This window comes from Kwoniella europaea, chromosome 3, assembly GCF_036810445.1.
Source record: "Kwoniella europaea PYCC6329 chromosome 3, complete sequence".
In the NCBI taxonomy this organism is placed as follows: domain Eukaryota; kingdom Fungi; phylum Basidiomycota; class Tremellomycetes; order Tremellales; family Cryptococcaceae; genus Kwoniella; species Kwoniella europaea.
Window position 1 is genome coordinate 877,337 of NC_089489.1, and position 22,634 is coordinate 899,970.

Consider the following 22,634-nt stretch of genomic DNA (forward strand, 5'->3'; position numbering starts at 1 on the left):
TCCCTATCCCTGATCACTAGTACGCGTTCCGTTATCCGTCACGATGAGCCGCCTGTCTCCCACCGCACCTTCTTTTCAACCTAGCAATACCCCCTCTTCTATCCAGATCAGACAAGCCTACTTGGCCGGAGGAGGAAGAAGAGGACATAATATGGTAAGTCCCCCAGATATTCTGGATACTGCTGCTCTTGAATGAATTTCACCCATTTCATTGTCATGTTGACCTTCTATCTCAGTTCCCGCACCGATCAAGAGCCTCCTCCAGAGGTGGTCAAGGACGATACACTCATTCCCCTTATCATCGATCAGGAGTGGTCACATCTGATATTGGCTTTCCCAACTCGCAAGATGGAATAACATCTGAATCGAAATCTGAAGGATCAGAGATCATCGGTCATAGCGATGACGATAATCAACGAGCGGCTCTCAACTTCAAAGCCTCTCTGAACGGTGACAACGACCAGAAAGAAGAGATCAAGAAGGAGAGTGTCGTACCGACTAAATCACCTGTGCACCCGTATATGGTGGTCTCTCCTACTTCCGAAGGAGAAGAGGTTCGTTCGGACCATGCCACACCTACTTCCCGGCAAAGTCAAGAAACAGATGACATATTCAAGTATGCCTTTCAAAGTCATTTTTCAAAAGATTGGAGGCATAGGGATATTTCTCGAATCCCCAACTCCAACCAGGAGGATGTCTGGAAGACACAGAACAACCATCTTCTCATGACCAACCACTCTCAATCTGGGCGAAGCACTTATGAAAGGTCAACCTTCGGTACTCCTGCTCCTGCTCCTCGAGTCAAAAGGGAAAACTCAATCAGCTTTACTTCAAATGACGACTACGGCAGACACGACCGATTCTCATCCGAGCATATCCGACTAGACGGCTTGGGAGAAGGAAGATCAAGGGACGGATATGGTCGAACGCTTATGGGAGGACAAGATTTTGGTCGAGGTGTGATTGGAAACACGTCTTTCGAAAGTGATGAGGATGGAGATACCATTGTTGTAGTCAGTGAAGCAGGATGTGATATTCCGATGATTCGAGAACCATGGTCCACTCAAGCTCAAATACCTCAAGGAGGTGACGGAGAAGGTATAAAAGCTAATATTGGTCCTCATACCATATCCCTGAATCCGGATCTACCACCTTTGGCGATTGCGCATCCTGCGAGAGTTTGGAACTCGATGATCCATTCTCTCGAATCTCACCTTCAACCGGTCATAAAATGGGACTATGAGAAGATCTTGCCTCAACATCAGGGTCAAGGTTGGTCGCTCTCAACGTAGATATTGACATAGCTGACGACCTACATCTAGAGACACTATGGACGGCTCAGCTTACCCTCGTACTTCCCTCGACCCATCCAACCATCACTGGACATCCCTTGTTTCGAAGCTTGCCTAAAAATCAATGGAAAAAGGAATACGTGGCTGCTGTGGAAGCTATAGGTGGAGTCAAAAAGTGGGCTGGTGAGCCCAGAAAACTCAAGGTAAGGTCGTAGAGACCAAATTTCCTATCAGTGTAAGCTCATGGGATGATGGTGATAGGCCGACGCCCAGAACACCACTCTGGTCAAGTGCATCTCTGAAGATGCTCTCGCTTGGGTCCTAGCTCCCAATGGCATTCGAGAGGTCCAAGAGAGCGACGATGAAGATGAAGACAATGCTAATGCCAATCCAAACACTGGAATGACTAACGTTTACTCCGCTCAGAACGATTCTCGCAATCAATTCCAACCTCTTCATCCTGGACTTCAAAGGATGGTGCTCCATGAGCCTTCTCAGTCTCATGAAACAAAACTGCAGCCTGATTCCGAGGCACAAAGTTTCGAGATTCAAATCGATGAAGATGACCTTGGAGTGAACCCAATCGCTACTCCGACGATTGGACCTCCCCATACTGAGCTTACAGAAAGAAGCAAGACGTCATTCCAACTCTTCATGGATGCACTTCATCGAACACTCGGTCCCGGAGGCGTCGATATACCTAACCCCGCATCTTTTTCGTCTAATTGGGAACCATTTACCAATAGTAAGCTAGTTCTCACGAAAGCCAACAAGGAGGGAAATTTAGAAACTAACGCCTCTCATATGTAGAATTTGGCTGTACTCTAACGATTGGTTCGCCTGGAAATGTCAGGTTATACCAAGAACCGAGCACTCACACTTACGCCGAAGAAGCTCAAAATGCCGTGTGTCAGAAAGCATTGGACCTCAACGTAGTTGGGTTTATGGAATGGCTCAAGGAAAGCTTTTTGCCTCCCGCGTCACGAACCATCAACCCTATTGTTGAAGAGCAGCCTAAGGAGATTATCGTGAGACCGCCTCAACCTGTTGAAGGTAATATGGCTATTCCGGTGAAAGCTTATAAGCTTAATTGGCAAAGTGAATTAGCAGGTGAGTTGATATGCAAGACCGTTTTTCCGTTCTCAACTCAGCAAGTCTGCTTGGCGATAGGTTACTGCTCTAGAACGGGGAGGCCTCCTCCAGGATATCATGAACAAAGTATCATGTACGAAGGGATTCCCGAGGTCGTTAGCGAAGTGACAATCGGCGCTCAAACTTTCTCGGTCCCGTGAGTTCCCCTAGACTTGCCACCAGGTGTCAAACATTGACTTGACTGAAAATTCGATACTTTGTATTGTAGGAGGAATGGGAGATCGACCGAAGAAGGTCAAGAATACCTGGCTAAAAGAGTATTGGTCGATCATTTAGGCTTCAAGCCTAGAGAAGAGGCACCTCTGATGGTATCAATTTCTAGATCATGAGGCTATCATTCTTCACAGCTATGGCCGTATTGTATGTGGTCTCGATTACCTAATGTATGCCTCGCTCTTCAAAGTATCATTCCCTTATCGTATATCGTTCAACTTCATTCATAACCCCTCGGTTACATCCTAAACACATATCATACCCTTCATTAGTTGTAACGTCCAATACTGTGTATCGTGTAACGTCATTCATATGTATCATCATACAATATTGAGCTCCATACATTACAATGTGTATTACATATACATACATGAATTCCCCACATTATCAATCGTGATATAACTACAACCTCGATTTCCTCTTCGGGTTTCTTAACTACTTCGGATGTACAACAACATGCGATATAACGATATAACAAGAGAGACAAGTATTACTACACACTACACGATTAGTTACGACATAGAGGACTGTAATAAGTTATAGGAGAACTCTGTAGTCCCCCCGATCTATCCGACATGTATACATCTATATTTTCTTCTTCTGTATCCGACGTTAGTGAGGTGTCATCAGAATTGGAAAGGAGGTTTATACGGAATGTTGACCAATCGATTGATTTACCCCTGATCGTTACTGGAGCTGGCATTGGCATAGATACATCTTCATGGAGGGTTTCCTGTCGAGGACCAGAAGGAGTTGTGGAAGGTGAAGGAGAACCAAAGTTGATACCTAGACCCATACAGTCCGGACTAGTAGGATAACTACCACTTCCGAACCTGGGTTGAGAATATCCTTCCCCTCCTACATCTTCGGGTTGTGAAGGATAATCGTCTTGGATGTAGTGATGGTAGTGAGGTAGATTTAAGATATCTGAAAAAGGCGTTATGATCAATTCTTCCAAGCTTGATTCTGATCCTACATCTGATATCGGTGATTCGAACTGGGATATACGATCAGAATAGAGGTGGAAACATGGGGAATGACCAAAAGATGATTCCGACATATAATCATCATCATCTTCCATATCCATGTCCATTTGGGTCCTTGGATATGCATTGAGTTGTAAACAGTCGATAGAATCTCGTAGACAGCTCGTAGGACGTAATATAGGTGAAGGTGGACATTGCTCTATATCCATGTCTGTATCCAAAGCACTAACGGAAGGACGTCGGGTGGAAGGGAACGAAGATAGGATGTCTGAATATCCAAATGGATCTTCCTCCTCTTCTGCTGAAGTTATACGGGACATTGATATCGATTCGAGGCAGGGTACGTTAAGTAATCCCAAGCTGGATTGACTGCATTCTCCTTGTGCTTCAATGGGGTAAGGGAACGTCGGGATGGATAATTCGAACTCAGGTGAGAGTTCACTGATCTTCAGTGATCTTTTCCATATCGTCTTTGGCTATTGGTATTGATCAAGTGATATGTAAGCCACCAATGGTAAACTAGATAATAAGATGTGACTTACCGCCGTGGAAAGGGTCCATAGGTCTATCTCGTCTTCGATTATTATTGGTGATTCTTGATCTGAGGCTGGAGAGTTCAGATATATACCTAGAACCATGGTTGAAAATGTCTATTAGGGTATGTTACAGTGATGTGTCTTGTCTTTGGAATCCTTCAATATGATGTAGTCAATCAGATTTACAGAGTGATGATAACAGTCGGTTGTAAAATGGTCAACCTCCTTCGTGTTATATATATAAGTCGCCTTGTAGCAGAAACGACGATGCTCCGTCAAGTCGGCTGGAACAAGGAGATCCCAGAATCGGTATGCATTACGCACTTCCTTCCTTTAGACCTGTTCTGTTCCAGTTCCTTGACAGGGCAAGGTAGAGGTAATAAGGTTACAGTAAGGTGCGGTACAGCCAAAGTAGGGCAAGGGTACTATACAGGTTACGGTAGATCACTCTCACATGTAGTATGTATATCCACATGTCAGATCTCCCCCTTCTCTCTTGTCTATGACAAGTTTCTGGGGTAGATTTGGTAATTCAGGGATCAAACATAAGACATTTAGCATACCACACTCGATAAAGTTGCGTAAATCTTTTACACGCCACATGGGAGTATGTACGTCCTGTTTAAGTTTCCTGATAAGAAGGTCTCATACCGTACTGTACCGTAGTGTGCTTTGATCTACACCCACTTGTTCTTATCGCCCAGCGCGTGTGCCACTGACATTTAGTTTATGGGATAATCACGTACAATTTATGGCATTACAGTATTTGGTCTTCTTCTTTTTACCTCATATGAACGATGGCTATCGACGGCGCGATGAGACTCTTTAGTAAAGAGGAAGAAAAAGAGGTACTATCCCGTACATTGTGTTATCTTCAGACCCGAAATACTGTATTGCGAAACAGAAAAACAACGTGATAGGTACAGTGGGGAGAACAGAAAGAAAAGAAGAAAACACTTTGGTCTGGAATTGGTGGGATGTTTAGGCACCACCACACCCACCACTCCTTGCTTACTCTCTTACTCTTCCCCATAATTAATTGTAAAGCTCTTTACGCTACGGGATCAAGTTTGATCTACTCTTACCAACGTAATGGGAATGAGATCGACCTGCCGGCTCTCACGTTTATTGCAATCACTGGATGAAGGTGGCCTACCATGCCGAAGAAAGCTGTTATGCAACTTGCAAAGAATTAGTTCGGTTCCCACAAGTCTCTTTCGAAGGAACGTTTCAGCTATGTGAGCTGAGAAAGGTGATCTGCTGATACCCGTACCGGAGGTATACCTTAGACTTGAATGAAACACTACCAAACATGTCAATTTAGACATATCGCTTTTTGTATGGATGAGATCTGAGACATGTGATCGAAGGTGCGTCCTGCAAGTCAGGATCCATGCTAATGGGCACGTGATTGTGAACGTGATGAAACGAGTGGATCTCAGGTTGGGAGATGTCATGGGTTATTCTTTCGGTGGTCACATTAATCAAAAGATACAAACTATGGATATGAGACAAAGCTGAACCTGACATTTGTACCGACTGTAAACATGAACACGAGCGAAGCTTGCAATGAGGATCGATCGAAGTGAGACATTCACAGTATCCTGAAGATGCGGGGGCAATAACTTAGGTGTCGGACAGATGAGATCTCGTCCTATCGTCCATCCCGTTGCTTCCTTCTCTCTCGTGGAGATCTGGTCTGAAAAGACGAAAAACAAATAGCATGGGTCGGGTTTGTCGCCCAGACCTGGGTACAAGTGACTTGCAAGGGACTGATCTGACAAACACGTGGAACCACGTTGTTGCAGCCGTGCCTTGATAGTGCGGTTGTGTTACCGGACTCGGCCATGTCCATGTCATCGTCAGACGTCAATCCTTGAATCTTTCAATTCCCAGTCCACATTCCTCATCTCTCACCACCAAAGATACATTGACAGTCCACCATGGACGAGATAACAGCCACTCCAACTCTCGATGACATAATATCAGCTACGTCCACATTGCTAGACATCATATCGACTTCCACCGCAGATAACTCTATAGGAATAGGATTCGATTATCCGAATGGGACCAGTCCATTCGACGTATTTGACAATTCGACCATATCGGATCCCGATATAGGTACGATATCAGATTCAGAGGGGAGTTATGTACTGGTATGTCACCTGCTCGAGGTTCCCCCCTTGGTGTATACTGGACTGACGGGACAAGGGTATCTAGAATACGTTCATTGGTCTACTGATTGTGCTAGTCGCTTCGGTGTTCAATGCTCTAGGGTTGAATCTGACGAAGTTGGACCATGTGAGACAACAGAGTATACCGAAGAGGCAGAGGAAGAAGGAGTGGATGAGGATATTGTGGCTGAGTGGAATGGGAATGTATATGTAAGCTTTTAAATTCACTCTGAAGATAATTCCTCAAAGCCATATACCCGTTGTTGATCCGTTTGAATCCTTGACAGCGCATCACAAGTCTGTAAGTCATCTTAAGATGGAGTAGTAGTGACGTAGCTGATCATGATGATCAGTTGGTTCTCCATTGGCTTTGCGGTATCTGCGTCCAGATTGGGTAGCACCCTTGGGAAGCTCCTCATTGGTGTTCAACTTCTTATTTGCTTACTGGCTTGTTGGGACTCGTAAGCTGGACCGTATGCTGCCTCGTGGTTGACCTATGCTGATTAATGCCATAGCCGTCACTCCCACTGATATACACGGTACTATCATTATCATCCTTGGTGTCATTTTGATTATCATATTCTCTAGTATAAATCATGGATTAACCCAATCTCTGGATATCGAACGGTAAGCTCATTTACCATTACCATGTCACATTGGCTAAAAAAGCCTAGACTGACTTTCGACGCAAATAGACTGAACTCACTATGGTCTCGAGCATCCTGGCTGGTTTATTTCCTGTTCATTGTCCTCTTCACGGCATCTACATACCTCGTCTCGTCTCTATTCGCTTCACTCCTAGCCTCAAGAGCTTCTTTTTCCCCTTTACCCTCACCAACTCTTGAACTTCCCACTTCTCGACCCAAATCTACAAATGCAATTAGATCCTTCTTCAAGCGGATCTCAAAATCTGTCAAAGGAATCGAGAACATCGCTGTCAGGAGATTAGAAGCTTTCTTTGCGAGAACCGATGATGCTAGATTAACTTGGCTGCAGGGTATGGGATGGGCTGTGACGGGCGGTAGTCTAGCGGGATTATGTTTGGTATTTACCAAAGCTGCTGTAAAACTCTTTGGTTTACCTGGACATCCTGTAAGTTCTCATACTTTCATTGAGTCCTAGTTGTAATTTACATATGGAGATTTTTACTTATGTCTGTCTATAGCTCGTACACCCATCCGCCATGATCACCTTACTTCTGGTGATCATCACTGCTGTATTGCAGATTGTATGTCTGGATAGGGCACTTAAATGCGCAGATACCGTCGTGGTGGTACCTCTCTTCTACGCAGGGTACACTGTGTTGGGGTAAGCCATTCTGAACCTTTTGCAGGGATGACGAAGTAGCTTATACGGTTCCTATGACAGCTTCATCAATTCGTTGATCTTTTACAACGAGACAGGCCAATACGCTCGATGGGTGAGCTTGCATGTGATGAGACAAACTGCGCCGCGCCTAGGACGAACTGACGTCTCTATGTCACAGGTCTTGGTTGCCGTGTTCATCTCTATAGCCGTCTTGATCTCTGGAGTGGTAAGTTGTATCGAAACCTAGTTTTCAACCAAATCAAGCTGAACATTTATTCATCTAGGTATTACTATCACTAAAATCATCCGCCAAAGCTGCTCCTGACCCATATACCGTCTCTGCCCAACCTTCCAACTCGATGCGCCTGAGACCTCAAAATCACGCCAGGACACAATCGGGAGTGACGGATGCTGAATCTGGACCATCGTCATCCAAGTACGACGGAGATGATATTGACGCTCTGTCGGATGGTGTAGTAGAACCTAGAGATGTATTGTGGGAAGTGGGGAGTGTAAGTGATGCCTCGGATGACGAACTGAAAGGGACCGAAAAAGGAAAAGGAAAGGGTGTAGGTGGGATGAGAGGTGGTACAGGTGAAAGAAGAGGTTTGTTAGGTGATGAAGAGGAGGATATTCATGAGGGAGAACATGAAAGAGATAGGATACAAGGTGGTACAGCAGATGATCAAGATGATGGGAAAAGAGAAAACCCTTTCGTGGATGATGGAGATGGAGATGATGGATTTGGGGAGTACGAAGGTGTCGAACATGAAGATTTGCATGAGACGAAGTCTGGTGAAACTACTCCGAGGAAATCTAGTAGGTAGATTGTTAGAAGATGTACTTTGTGTTACTTGATCGATGTTGAATTTGTTATAGTATAACATCAATGCATATTTGGGTTCTACTTGACTTTGAACCTACGATGCCATCCATCTCAAGAAAAAAGCATCAATTTCTACTAAACTCTATCCTAGATTACACAATCACTCTTGATGGTTCTCCCTCATTCAATTGTTCCGGTACCAACTCCAATTCATCTTGTAAATCCTGTACGCCCGAAATCGCATCGATAGCTGTACCCTCCATGACCAACCACTTGTATTTCAACACATGATACACTTGTAGTTCATCTGTTGAGATCAACTCCAATCCCGGTATGTTCCTTATCGATTTATGGAAATTCCATAATCCTTCATCATGTAATTTCTCAGGTGAGTAAACGAATAAGATTGATAGATCTTTAGATGGTCCAAATTTATTGATTACTTGGAATTCTTCTTGGGTTTCTTGGGGAGTAGTAGATTGTTCAGAAGAAGAGGAAGAGATGATAGGTTCAAGATCGGTTGGGTTCTCGATCTTCACCACTTCGTTGGATAATGCTCTTGAAGCTTCGTTCGTACCCTTCCATTCTCCCTCATTGAGATTATCCACTACCCTCAATAGACCGGAATTCAATTTGGACGATAAGGCGATTTTCAATCCTAGGTATCTGATCTTACGGGGTAATTTCTGGGACCAATCTTTAGGGAAGATTGGATGGATGGGGGCACCTCCTCGTCCTGTGAATCATGCGAGTGGGTCATCAGCATTTGCTTAATACAACATACCTCGATGTATCATTTGATTGATGTCTCTTCATTCCCTTATTTCATCAAATGATTGGGAGCATGATGGCGCACAACACAGAGCGATATGAGATATGACTCACGGGTACCACTACTTGCATCTCCCACTCTCGCTCTACCAGTACCCTTTTGAGGTCTCAATTTCCTTCCAGAGTAGTTGACCGTTGATCTCGATTTGGTACTTTTCGTTCCCTACGTCGTCGACAAACAAGTCAGCTTCGTTCTCATTCTAATTCTGCTTCAATCCGACCATCACAGATCACAGAACATGGCGAGGTCAGCAGGTACTTACAGATCGTAATAAGGAAAGGTACCAGACCACACATCTATGTAAGATATCTCTCCTGATGGGTTGTGCGAATATATCCGGTGGAAGAGAAACGACGAGACCCTAGAACGACATGACCCGTCAGCATTGAACCTGGGTATCCTGCGCCAGTAGTAAGTTGACTTACTGATTCAGATGGGAGGGTTGGGGTGGAAGAAGCTAAAGAAGAGATGGGTAAGAGGATAGGATCGAATTGTGAATTTGATCTAATCGAAGAGAATTCTACAGCAATCTTCATATTAGCTTGAGAATCTTGCATGTCAATAAGGGATAGGTGAGGAAACAACATACCATTGCCATATCCCAAAGCTCTGTCAATACTCTCATCAGCCTCTTCCGATAATTCCTCAAAATTGATATTTGAAGGTAAATCCTCTTCCAGCTCCTCTCCTTCTAATGCTGTCTCAACATTCTCAGCTAATGGTGAGGGTTGGGCGGTAGTCGGTGAGACATTAGATGTAGTAGCGTAGAATCTGGGTAATCTGCTAGGTCCTGCTAAAACGGTTCGGGAGAGGATCGTACGTGATATAGGTCGAGAAGAAGATCTCAAAGGCTATTGGAGATAAAAGGAAGTGAGCTGAAGTCCTAATTCAAGCTTTCGGCCATGCGAAGATAGCCTACCTGAGATAGAGATGGTATCAATCGGGCGGCAGATTTCATATTGTTGTGATTGTATCTGAAATAAGAGTGATTGACGTTGTTATCGGACGATGTATATCTCAAAAAGGAGCAAAGTGGAAAACCAACTTTTACGAAGTTGAAGGGTCCAACAGGATCTGAATCTCGAGCTTTGAGGTGCAAAAGCGGACATCTCCGCCATATCAACCAATCTGAAAGACCAGTATGGCGATCAGGTAGATAGATCCTCTTGCTCCGTCGACTCATGCAAAGTACAATAGGGGCTATGAGCCCAATATGATACGCTGCCCATGTAGAATGCCATTCTCACGGAACGTTCATTAGATTCTCTGTCGAATGCTGACGATCCTCGTACTGAATTCATCTGTGAGACCTTACCTCATTTAGTTTTCAACACGTTTACTGAATGTGGCAAGTATGACTATCGGGTAAAGCAAGACTTGCCTTGACTTGACTTCAAGCCTTGTTTCGAATATGAATGAATGACAAGAGAAGGGAATGATAAACAATATGAATGAGTCTGCATGTATCTGCATTCAGTAACTTGCGACTAGACTAGTTCAGTCGGTTTGACAATGCTATTGTCGGAGATACACACATGTAAACTAGATGACAGAAAGATATTGGTATCTTTGTTCTCGAAAGATATATAAACCACTCTGACTCCCGATAGACCCCTTCTTTTCCTTCTTCATTCACAAATTCATTTCGCTCGTTTTTTGTATATTCATTCGCTTTCCTGCCCAATTTACTATTTTATTTTATTTTCGTTACTACAACTATTTCAAGTTCCAGCCTTTTGATAAAGCTTCTATAACACTTTTATTTTCTTTTGTAAAGAGCCCACAAATCCACAAATCAAATCAATCAAAGTCACTTCTTAAGCTTTAAAAGCTCATTACACTCGTTCACATCAATCAATTATTTACAACAAACAACAAACAACAAACAACAAACAAGACAAGATGAGAACTACCATTACTTTTGCTCTTTACGCCATCTCCGCTTCTGCCATTCTCGTCTCTGCTGCTCCTGTCGTCCCTAACTCCGTTGGGGGTGTAGTAGTAGCAAGAGATGGTGGTTCGGCATATACCGGAGCAGGAGGATCTGCCGTCGGTGGTTCTCTTGCTGAAAACAATTCAGCCCAACAGGGTGGTTTGGCAGGTGGAGATGACATCCTTGGAGTGGCTTCTGGTAATGCAGGAGATGGAGGTAAAGCCACTTCTGGTACTGCCTTGGGAGGTACAGGTGCTACTACGTAAGTCATCACTCAGCTAATCCCTCTTTTTCGTGAGGAGTTAGTTAGCTGAAACGGCGATTTCATTTTATTAGTGTCTCCTACGTTAACGGTCAGCCGGTCGTTAGCACCTCCAATGGTGGTAGTGCCTATTCAGGTGTAGGTGGAAATACCAATGGTGGTAACATGTAAGTATACTATTTCCCTTTATGAAATCAGTGTCAAGTAATGGTTTGAGTAGATTCAGCTTATATATATGTGTGATAAATGGTAGCAACCAAAATAACAATGCTGGACCTTACACTCCATACTACTCCAATGGTAGATGGTACTACGATTACGATAACACCGCTGCTGCTGGTAACCTCGATGCGTTGAATATCGCAAGTGGAAATGCCGGTGATGGTGGTAAGTCTTCGTTTTCCTACCTCCAATCTATGTATCTTTTCATCGGGGAACGGGTAAACGCTGAGCTGATGATGGATGGGTGGGTTTGTAGGTGACGCTTCTTCCGGTGCTGCTATCGGTGGATCAGCCTCTCCTGTTGGAGCTTACGGTTGGCCAGCAAATGGTCATACTAGATACTACTAAGTCACACTCTTAGTCAAGAATCGCTTATAGCCTAGTATCCTAGTTCTGTAATTTCACTTTTTCATCCATCCTCTTGAAGGATATTTTGTTTTTTTATTTATTTGTATGTTGTAAATATACTTTTTCATACGCTTTCAACAGCGTTTCGATCAATAACCTTCTTCTCCTCTGAATTCTTCCTTGCAGTATAAACTGTATAAACCCTCTCTAACGGGGTTAGTAAGATTGGATCATCTCTCTGGAACGGGATGATCCACATCGTTTAGTATATACCAAGGATCAATGGAATGGATGGGAAGAAGGGATATCCGTTGTGGTATATTTATTTTTATGGGCATGAATGATATATGAAAACATCTGATCGAGGTGCAAGAGCAGGTGCGCAGAGATACGATTGATGATTTTGTGAGGTGTGATGAACGTACATGATGATATGAATTCCAGTATTATGCTATTCCTTACAGCTTAAGTTATCGCTTTCAGACTCAATCCATGGGCCATGTCATCTGAGAAGTATTTAATAGTATGGTTTTTCTGGATATCGGTGCTGCATGATGCTTGAATGATGTCTTGAACGGATAGAAGATGGGATCAGTAAGCACGAGTTACAAAGGCTGATCGTGAAATCGCCGGACTCACTCCGTCGGACCTAGTGGTGATGCCGTGCATATCGGTGATAAATCTGTGTGCCATCGGCGTTAAACCACATGCCACAGCTGTTATTATGGTGATGGTATCACCGCGGAGAAATGTGCCACACTCATAGTCTCATGCTCATACTGTTGTTGCATGCATGCAGGTCACTCGCTTTGCACCAAGGCCTCGTTGCTGCATCCCATCCTACCATCCTGCATAATTGAATTTCAAGGTTTTCGTCGAATTAGAGGTTTTTTCTTCTCTCCTACACAGCAAGATTGTGAGTATCATATATCTATACTTATACCTTGATCGCCCAAAGAGGACCATTGCTGACTAGGTTCATCGCTTTCTCCCCATCTCCCTCGCTCTTCTTCGATATCTCGTCAACTCGATAAATCTCACTGTTGGGACTGCCTATTTGTTGTTGGGATAAAATTTGGATACAATCAATATAGAAAAATGTCAGCCGTTCAAACTTTCGGCAAGAAGAAGACTGCCACCGCCGTGGCTCACGTCACCCCCGGTCGAGGTCTCGTTAGATTGAACGGATCTCCTATCTCCCTCGTTGAGCCGTGAGTATGGATTTTATTGAGGACTACCGTAGGATGGAAGGTGTAATAGCTAGGGCTGGCAGGGTAGAATGGAATGACCAAGGAAAGGTCTCGGAAAGATATCGGAACGAATGAGCTGGGAGCGAAGCAAGGGGAATATCAGAATATGAAGAAAGAGGAGGGATCGCATCAGGTGTGAAGATAGAAGAAATTATATGCTAATCCAATGTAAACCACAGTGTCGTCCTCCGATACAAGGTCTACGAACCTATCCTCGTCGTTGGTCCTGAGAAGCTCGCCAACCTCGATATCAGACTTAGAGTAAAAGGTGGTGGTCACGTATCTCAACTTTACGCTCTCCGACAAGCCATCGCCAAGGGTATTGTTGCGTGAGTGAACATTCCGTCTCCGTCTAGAGCAGGATCGGATGGAGAGAACGTCACAGCGTCAATCTGTTTTGGTTGGATGTGTTTGAATGTTGGATCAAGAAGATGATTGTGCTGACTGTTGCATACCTCATACAGCTTCTACGCCAAGAACGAAGATGCCGCTTCTGCCCTCGAACTCAAAAAGACCCTCATCGCCTACGACCGAACCCTCCTCGTTGCTGATCCCCGACGAATGGAACCCAAGAAGTTCGGTGGTCGTGGTGCCAGAGCAAGACGACAAAAGGTGGGTTCATCTGCCATTGACCGATCAGGTATGATCATTATGCTAATGATACTTTTCTGTTCTATAGTCTTACCGATAAGTCATTCGTCAATCATACATCTTTCCTATCTCTGTATATACACCTACAAGCAGTCATTCAAAAGTGGAGCAGTGGCTTTTGTGGGATATATATGGAAGGTGGAAAAGGATTTCTTTGGTCGGTTGGTTTATTTGGTGTGAGATGTATATCATGACAAAATATAGATGTTGGGTGTGTCAGACCAGTGGTAATCCCTTGTCCTCTGACTCGCTATTTGTCCGATAAGAAGATTGCTCGCATTATCCACCTCGGTCTTGACGATGGAGTTGATCATCGATACGCTGCTCATGCCTGTACCATGTTGACCATGTACGGTGTGTCCAGGGGAGCCACGTGGCATTCGCGCACTGACCCTATGAAATCAAGTCAAAAGTCATGTCATGTTCGCGAGTTGATTGCGTCTGATGTGGGTGTTCATGTTGCGTTTGGAATCCATGACGAGCACCTGAAAGCATGTTCACTTCTTCTCATATTCCAACCCCCGTCTTCTCCTCTTACTATCATCACACTCCCTCATAATCTCATCAGCCCTATACCCTATCCTGTCAATCACAGACGGTTCATCTCGATTCACGCGCTCTCAAGTGTTTCGGAAAAACAATCAACAAACAAACAAGAAACAACATTACTTTCCTTGACGACCAACCCACTTCTTAGCTTCGTTCGACTCATCCGTCACACCATATATGCTTGTAGAGCATCACAGTCCTTAGTTGCCACCTGCAATCCATCCATACATCACCCAACCTGATTTTCCTCATTCTCATCTCAGTACCATACGTGAATTATGCCTCCTAGACGATCAATACCGCCCCCTTCGCCGGCGAGGAGTCTGAGAAGTAATAGAGGGGACGATGATTGGGATAATGAGAGCATCACAAGGTGAGTTACGACTATCTTTCATCCTAAACCTGCTGCATGTGCTACCAAATCAGGTTGACTCATATTGACGCATATTTATAGCACGTCCTTCAAAGTGCCCAATCCTCGCGGGAAGAAAGCTACCACCAGCGCATCGATAGGGTTGAAAGATACGAGTGTCAAGTGAGTCCTCATATCTCCAGCACATCAGTCAAGCTGATCATGTATTTCACTAGCATCGCCGCAGCATTTCATGCCGCCCAAACAGGTCATTTACCTCCTCCTGAACAATCCTTCCAATCCCACACTTCGGCATCCGCATACAAACCTCCATCAAATCGATCCCAACGAGCAGGGTCACAGCGAGCCAAATCACCCTCCGAATCATTACAATCAGCTGCAAGAGCATTATCCCCCGTCCGATTCTTTCTCAGATCTACCGAAGATGAGAACGGCGATTTCGATAATTCCGGTGCATACAATTCGTTCTCATCTCTTGGTGGTCCGGGTAACGGTTCAGGAGAGAGCTACAGCTATGCCGAAGAAGATGATTATGTCAAAAGGCTTCAAGCTCAAAAAGCCAAAGCGAAACCTCGGATATCGGATGGGAACTCGAAGAAGAAAAGGGGCAATAAATCCTTTGCTGAAGATTTACCTTATCGACCTGCAGAGGACGATGAGATCTATGGATCTGATTCGGGAGGTGAAGGCGAAGGTGTGGTCAGGACTGGTGCGTTAGATGGAAGAGCGGGGACAAGAGGTAAAAGGGAAGAAAGAGGAGAAGGGTATCTGGGGATGGGTCTAGGTATTCAACCTCGACAGAGAAAGAAGGGAGTGAAGAGCTGTGCGGAAGGAAGTGACGAAGATGATTCCCAGTACCAGCAGAATGGAGAGCTAGAGCAGGATCACCACTCTCAAAGAGCTGTATCACCGTTTATGGAAGTTCCCAATGGGCATGGATCCACTTATCGAGCGAGATCACCTACACCTGTCGAGCTTCTTCGAGCATTTAGTCCGAGATCACAACGTAAATCCCCTGCACCCACCTTTCATCCTCGTCGAAGAGTACCTGGAACAATCCGAACTATCATCACGAACATCCTGCACGGTGTGGTATTGGGATTACAGTACATCGTAGATTCAGTGGTCAATCTCCTCCATTCGATACTCATCCGTCCGGCCGAACGAATATTCGGATCCAGTCAAGGTATTTTACGACGCTTGAAACAAGATTGGTGGAAGTACCTTGGTGCCATGTTAGCTCTTAACCTCGCTCTCAGAGCTTTAGACGCGCCCTGGAGAAGCAAAGGCGTATATAGAGCTCCAGATGCTCCACCTAGCTCTATCGATGAGGTAGCCGCCAGGATTACATCCTTAGAGCAAGTCACAGCGGATATATCAGAGATGCTGAGGTCCATAAGTAACGGAGAAGCGGAGAATAAACAGTTCACGCATAACATGCTAGGAAGGGTAGATGATCTGGAGAATGCTTTGATGGTAGAGAGTAAACGAGTGGAAACCATGCGCAGCGAAGAAGATAAAGGTGTGAAAGGCTTACAGAGTTCCTTCGATGCCTTGAGGGCTGAAGTCAGAGGATTGGGAGATAGGGTAGGAAAGTTTGATCATACGATTGGGTCCACACAAGATAAGGTCAACTCGTTAGGCGGAATCGATCGAGAAGTGCAAGATTTAAAGACTAGAGTCGGAGCGGTGGAGAAGAAAGTCTCAGACGCATTGGATGATGGAAGGTTACGAGCTGCCTTGGAGAAGATCCTACCTGACAATTTACCTATCAAGATCAACTCCCGAGGTACAGTGGATATCGACCCAAGATTCTGGAGCGAGATGAAGAAGGTTATGATATCTCGTACGGATACCGAGGCGATGGATACCGAGGCGATGGTCAAGCGAGCTCTCTCATCGTCAAAGGGTGGGGTCGATATGGATGAAGGGAGAGTGAGAGCATGGGCTGAGGAAGTCTTCAATGGGAAATCAACGGAATATCTATCGAAAGACATGTTCCAGGATATATTACATCACGAATTACAATCGATTCGATCGGAAATGTCCTCCATCTCTTCCTCTTCATCGTCATCCAGTAAGTCTAAAGCATCGCAACCAGCAAGTGTTACCATCAAGTCATCCAAAGGGGAAGATCTCACATCATTATTCAACGAACTTATCGATGCTGCCTTACTTCGGTATTCGAAAGATACGATCGCTCGAACGGATTATGCATTGTTCACAGCTGGAGCAAGGGTAATACCTCAATTAACTTCTGATACCTTGATTCTTTCGTCCGCATCGAGATTCGGCAAGTTCGTATTGGGTTCGAAAGATGTACAAGGTCGACCCCCCGCTACTGCATTACATCCCGATACGTCGGTAGGAAGCTGTTGGCCTTTCAAGGGTTCACAAGGTAGCTTGGGGGTCATGTTGACTAGGAGAATCAAAGTTACCGATATCACTTTGGAACATGCCCCGAGGGAGTTGGCTCTGGATATGACTACTGCGCCGAAGACTGTCAAAGTGGTGAGTAAATCTATTGCAATATGATGCGAGATGCTGATAATTTGATCATCATCGTAGATGGGAGTAGTGGATAATGAGGATGATAAGAGGAAATTGCAAGAATGGTGGAATGAGAAGAACGGGTGGGTGTCATCTTTTTCCTTTGCCCTTCGGGTTGTGTATTGACACCGAGACCATTGTTCGCCAGATCCGAATCTCCACCTGATCATCTACCACTCACGACGTTACAATATGATATCAACTCGATATCTAACATCCAGACTTTCCCCATATCCGATGAGATCCAATCGTTGGGTATCAAGATTGGTATAGTCATTTTCAAGGTGGAAGATAATCATGGAGGTGATTTCACTTGTTTATATAGAGTGAGTCCGACCACGAGCTTCGGTTTCATAATTAAGAGTTTAGCTAATGACTTGGTCTGCATGTGATACAGGTCAGAGTACATGGCGAAGAGACGATCGATAATGATATGATGGATTGATGATGCATGACGAAATGAACAGACATGATTTTGTAACAAATGACGAAGATACCTTTACTATATTTACTTGTTTATACTGGATGGAATATATACCTTAACATACATGTATATGCATACTGGGGTGGGGAGCAATAGGTTGGGTCATCATGATCATGCATTCGATTTCATTACAGGTATGTTTTCAGAATACTGTACAAATCTATACGAATTGTCTGATGACATGATCATGAATTAGATCTTACATCATACACGATTTCGAAATGCCGTCAAATCGTCCTTGCACTACCTCCAATCTTGTGACTTGTATCTGTACTTGCACAATATAAAGTATTTGCCCTATATGTGTAAATGCCACCCAAGTACCTATCTCACACACACCATTATATCTATGATACCTGTGAAAATGCGCTCGTGGAGATGACTCAGTTGAACCTCGTCCTCTTCATCATCATCAACATTTGGAAGGACTGGTACTCGTACTCGTACTGTACAAGTAATCACTTATATACGATCATCATATCATGCTTATTCAAGGATGACAAGGACTCAATCAATCAATCAATCAATCAATTAATTAATCAATCCGAAAATTCATTTGTGATTTTACGAACCCACTGTATATGACCAGAATGAAGCAAATAACAACGGAAATAAGTTGAAATTGGGATATTGGATTGCAATGGGAAGGGACTACTACCAGTACGGATCTAAATACAATAATTATCATTTATCGATCACTTTCATTTCTGTATATCTGTAAATCTGTAAGGAATAATCTGATGAGTGCTGAGAAAATCGATAATTCAAACCAAAGAAGGAGTCTTATCTATCTACATTTTTCATGTAACAAAAACACGCCTGATCAAAAATAAGAAATCTATTGTTGACCAGCTCCAGCTGCAGGCCCAGCACCAAGTTCCAATTTCAATTTGGCTACAGCTTCCTCTAAAGAAGGTGGATCGTGGTGAACTTCCAACTTCGGCGCTCCACCGTGTCCCGAAGCTGCGGCCTCAGCTTCTCGGGCTTCTCTTTCTGCTCTTCTTTTTTTGGCGGATGAGAAATCCGGTGCGGGGAGATTGAAAAATACCCATGGCTATATAAGTAAATCACCCATCAGTTGTAAGTATGAAATCAAGCAAATTGAAAAATATAGATCAACTCACAGGAACACAATTGGCTACTGCCCTTCTCATACCGGTTGACAAACATTGGAGACCGATTTGATATGCAGCTATAAAATTAAAATATGATGATAATTAGTACATCAACTCAATAAATGATCAAGTAAATGAGAGGATAATATTGCTCACAGTTCATCCACCCGAACCCTTCTCGAGGTACATATCTGAAGTCAGTACCTTGGTTACCACTATCAAATCAAGTGAGTCAGTCAACTGAGGCCACATATAACACGTAGTCCACTCACTATTCAGCATCCACCATATGACTGAGTTCCACCGCATCGAATTTCTCAGGAACGATACCGTTGAAATCGACAAAGGAAAGTGTCATCCTATATCAACATCAAACTGTCAGCTTCACATTCTACTAGTGAAACCTGAAGAATATATAGCTCACATGTATATCCATCTGTAGGCCAATCTAGCAGCATCATCCACGAAACCGTATCTCTCCAGACCGACCCAAGCCATGATTTGATGTGGTGGCCAAGCATATGGGTAATCTAAAGATGATTTATACTTCGTTAGCGCTCTTACTTGGACAACTACGTTGATGAGATTCGCACTCACCCCATTGTCGATTAGGTCTGTCTAACGAGATGATACCTCTTGATTCTTCTGTACCAGAGACGAGTCCACCGGCAACCTCGAGTTTCGGTAAAGCGTATCTGACAAGTTTCAAAGCTTGGTTCTCTGACGCGCAACCCGCCCATAATGGCCAAAGGGCAGTGGCAGATTCGTAACGAGCTTGTTTCTTCGCTTTGGTATCGTAATCGAAATACATCCCATGTCCATCATTCCAACAAAGTTCGTCCATGATTTCCTTTCTCTTCGCTGCTCGCTCAAACCAATGTTTGCTCGTTTGGATCACCGACGTCGATGTCTCTCGGGGTGCACCTGATTCGAAAGCTTCAGGGGTGACTGGCCATGGTGACAGGGGGAACTCTTCTTCGAGATCCAGCTCCCCATCGAAAGCAACCTCGATAGCCGAGGCAATATCAAATTCGTATTTGTAAAGCAACGAGTTGAGGTCGACTGTCCCGAGATCCGCACATTTCTTGTCCAATCGATAAGAGGTATCATGACCTGATTCTCGTACACCTCGATCATGCAAGAAGTACTCATCTAATTCTGGTTCGTGGATAGTAAGGTTGTTGTAACCTTCAATATACTCGTTGACTGAGATACCGAGTTTTTGGGCGTAGGGTTGGAGGATATGGGTAAAGTGGGTGGCTTCCGTTTCAGGTGGGATACCAAGACCGACAGGTCTGTATCGAGAGAGACCAGAGACAGGATCAAGGGATGGCTCAGACATCCAATAAGAGTGGTATTCTTTTATAGAAGCTTGGATGACTCGTTTTAACCATGATTTGTTCTCTTCTTTTTGTGATCGATCAAGTTGATTGTAGATCTGTAAAGCGAGATCGGTAAGGAAAGGTGGTTGAGATCGACAGAGGTACTAACGATTGTCAGCTTTGTCATACTAGCATATCAACTCACGTAAGATCGATTTCCGTTCAACACCTTGTTATAATGCTTGATCTCGAACAAACAATGCTCTACAATACTCTTCGCGAGATCCATCTTTCCATCGACTAGGAGACCCAATGCCATAAAGTACTTATCAAGTCAGCGGTACTCGTTACTTATTCAAACTTACACTATCCCAACCATATTTCTCGTTAAACCTAGCTCCAGGAACGATGAAAGGAAGCGCTTCCAACTTGACTTTACCATCCGCATCTACCTTCCTGTCCATCGCCAAAGCTAAGATACCGGGTTTGTCGTTGAGACTCTTGACGAAAGCTGGATCATCACATTTTTGAGGTAATATTTCGACGGTCAGATTGAGGTTGGGTTTCTCACGAGCACTGCAGATGGGTCAGCTTTGCATTCAGATCATCGATGGCACTCACATTTGTCGATAATGTTCAGCTATCTCTTCTTCACCATATGGTATGTAGATTCTCGCTTTGGTATGTTGACTTCGATTCTTAGGATCGGCACACGCAACTTCCAAGCCCTCCGCATCAATCCTTCTCGTGAGAGCATTCCAGAAAGAGTTCTTGATCATTCTCGAAAGACGATCAACTGGGTTTTCAGCAAGACGAGCTTCATCGAGAACAATGCGCTTTCGACCGTAATCTCTCGCCAGAGCGAGTTCTTGCAAAAGGTTCGAAAGCATATATGTTCCTCGAATGTCGAATGTCTTGTGAGCGTTGGAACTTGCCGTTCCGAGAGACAATAATTTGGGTCCAGAGTCGTAAATGGAGATTTGGAAACTGACGTTAGCTCGTATCGCTTAGGGTAAAAACTCACTTTCTATCGGTATCTTCTTGCTCTAACACAATCCTCATGGTCTCTTCTACATCAATCAGGAATCGTCGAGGCGCAGATGCGGTGGTTTCATCTGAAATCATCTGTCAGCCACAGTTAGGAAGTTCGACAAGATAACTTACCATGTGATAATCGTCTGTTTCTGGAGATCTTCTCACCTCCCATTTGAGGTGGACGTCTCTTGGTTGTTCCGGCGACACCAGACTACATCATCAGCTAGATTTCAAGCGGGTATCAACTTACATTACTAAATGTCCTTGCTCTTGTCCAGACTTCAGCTCCTCCGTAATACTCATGTGGTTCGGCATGGACATCTGGTAATTTTGTTTCGACCAAGCCCAGCTTACCTACTCTCTGGGTGAGAGGTGGGATAGGTGGACTGGTGGCACCGTTGGTTTGAGGTTGAGGAGGAGGAATACCTGCTCCTACAGCCGCGAGGGGATCGGCGACGGAGGGATCAGTAGGCGTGGTAGATGCTGAGGCGGCAGTGGAGGAAGGTACTTCATGTTCGATGAAGAGGAGGTTTTTAGGGATAGGAAGCTGAAGATAATTAGCGACGATTCAAATTGGATTGACTCACCTTTGCTTTATTATCTTGTATGTTGGCCATGATGAGCTGAGTTTATCTATTCACTATCGACCAAATCTAGTGGCGATGGGGACAAGTGCTGATTGTGACTTTTGAACCAGGAGAGATCCCGGATCTTTATACGCGACAGATGAATGGAAGTGACTGGCGAAGGGAGAACGTTATTTTCTTGAGGGTCTGCAAAGGATGTTATGTCGAAGACCTGTAGAGAATCATCCAGACCATGGTCAGCTCAATACTTGGTTCAGCCCGCGAAATGATGACAAGGGAATGGTACAAGAGATATCCGAGCGGAAGCATGTTGACAAAAGATAAAATAGCAGATAGCTCGCGAAATACGAAGTCCAAGAAATGAGAAGGCATAAAAGTTCAATGTAGAAAGCTCAGCTCACACGACCACTGAGATTGTTGAGAAGGAGTAGAAAGGAGCCGGGTAGAGGTAAGGTCTCGATATGTGTCTTGCGCAAGACCAACAGGAAGGACTAGTGGTGAAGTAGAAATCAGAATGGGAGGAGAGATTATATGATAGCTGAGCTGATATGACAGAAGGAGACTTCCTGTGAGACTCTCGGACCGAGGTTGAGAGAGTACAGGTAAATCAAAAGAGATCATCAGGTGAAAAGTA

General features: G+C 44.3%; 8 protein-coding genes across 8 annotated transcripts; 5 read left to right on the plus strand and 3 right to left on the minus strand.

The window, feature by feature from the left end:
* Positions 1 to 43: 43 nt before the first annotated feature.
* Positions 44 to 2,773, plus strand: V865_008196 (uncharacterized protein; the record flags this gene model as incomplete). The annotated part of the gene is made up of 7 exons (XM_066231933.1): positions 44 to 154; positions 237 to 1,272; positions 1,323 to 1,495; positions 1,554 to 2,037; positions 2,103 to 2,402; positions 2,463 to 2,580; positions 2,653 to 2,773. 7 exons carry the CDS (start codon positions 44 to 46, stop codon positions 2,771 to 2,773), a joined length of 2,343 nt encoding a protein of 780 aa, XP_066088030.1.
* A 392-nt stretch (positions 2,774 to 3,165) lies between these two features.
* On the minus strand, positions 3,166 to 4,281 carry V865_008197 (uncharacterized protein; the record flags this gene model as incomplete). The annotated part of the gene is made up of 2 exons (XM_066231934.1): positions 3,166 to 4,119; positions 4,186 to 4,281. The coding sequence occupies 2 exons, from the start codon at positions 4,279 to 4,281 to the stop codon at positions 3,166 to 3,168; spliced, it is 1,050 nt and encodes a 349-aa protein (XP_066088031.1).
* Positions 4,282 to 6,122: 1,841 nt separating this feature from the next.
* On the plus strand, positions 6,123 to 8,488 carry V865_008198 (uncharacterized protein; the record flags this gene model as incomplete). The annotated part of the gene is made up of 10 exons (XM_066231935.1): positions 6,123 to 6,335; positions 6,400 to 6,563; positions 6,641 to 6,654; positions 6,707 to 6,814; positions 6,869 to 6,980; positions 7,049 to 7,445; positions 7,519 to 7,661; positions 7,722 to 7,773; positions 7,840 to 7,887; positions 7,946 to 8,488. 10 exons carry the CDS (start codon positions 6,123 to 6,125, stop codon positions 8,486 to 8,488), a joined length of 1,794 nt encoding a protein of 597 aa, XP_066088032.1.
* Positions 8,489 to 8,639: 151 nt separating this feature from the next.
* On the minus strand, positions 8,640 to 10,277 carry V865_008199 (50S ribosomal protein L4; the record flags this gene model as incomplete). Its single annotated transcript, XM_066231936.1, has 6 exons — positions 8,640 to 9,223; positions 9,373 to 9,481; positions 9,582 to 9,680; positions 9,745 to 9,839; positions 9,909 to 10,170; positions 10,239 to 10,277. The coding sequence occupies 6 exons, from the start codon at positions 10,275 to 10,277 to the stop codon at positions 8,640 to 8,642; spliced, it is 1,188 nt and encodes a 395-aa protein (XP_066088033.1).
* Positions 10,278 to 11,221: 944 nt separating this feature from the next.
* V865_008200 (uncharacterized protein) lies at positions 11,222 to 12,084 on the plus strand (the record flags this gene model as incomplete). Its single annotated transcript, XM_066231937.1, has 4 exons — positions 11,222 to 11,514; positions 11,589 to 11,681; positions 11,768 to 11,901; positions 11,993 to 12,084. The coding sequence occupies 4 exons, from the start codon at positions 11,222 to 11,224 to the stop codon at positions 12,082 to 12,084; spliced, it is 612 nt and encodes a 203-aa protein (XP_066088034.1).
* Positions 12,085 to 13,182: 1,098 nt separating this feature from the next.
* On the plus strand, positions 13,183 to 14,025 carry V865_008201 (40S ribosomal protein S16; the record flags this gene model as incomplete). Its single annotated transcript, XM_066231938.1, has 4 exons — positions 13,183 to 13,295; positions 13,514 to 13,663; positions 13,799 to 13,946; positions 14,014 to 14,025. The coding sequence occupies 4 exons, from the start codon at positions 13,183 to 13,185 to the stop codon at positions 14,023 to 14,025; spliced, it is 423 nt and encodes a 140-aa protein (XP_066088035.1).
* A 787-nt stretch (positions 14,026 to 14,812) lies between these two features.
* On the plus strand, positions 14,813 to 17,902 carry V865_008202 (uncharacterized protein; the record flags this gene model as incomplete). Its single annotated transcript, XM_066231939.1, has 6 exons — positions 14,813 to 14,907; positions 14,989 to 15,069; positions 15,123 to 17,418; positions 17,476 to 17,540; positions 17,606 to 17,783; positions 17,855 to 17,902. The coding sequence occupies 6 exons, from the start codon at positions 14,813 to 14,815 to the stop codon at positions 17,900 to 17,902; spliced, it is 2,763 nt and encodes a 920-aa protein (XP_066088036.1).
* An 877-nt stretch (positions 17,903 to 18,779) lies between these two features.
* V865_008203 (uncharacterized protein) lies at positions 18,780 to 22,030 on the minus strand (the record flags this gene model as incomplete). The annotated part of the gene is made up of 12 exons (XM_066231940.1): positions 18,780 to 18,995; positions 19,066 to 19,133; positions 19,213 to 19,271; positions 19,329 to 19,415; positions 19,481 to 19,586; positions 19,654 to 20,542; positions 20,744 to 20,954; positions 21,000 to 21,308; positions 21,403 to 21,493; positions 21,543 to 21,624; positions 21,772 to 21,920; positions 21,997 to 22,030. 12 exons carry the CDS (start codon positions 22,028 to 22,030, stop codon positions 18,780 to 18,782), a joined length of 2,301 nt encoding a protein of 766 aa, XP_066088037.1.
* Positions 22,031 to 22,634: the final 604 nt, after the last annotated feature.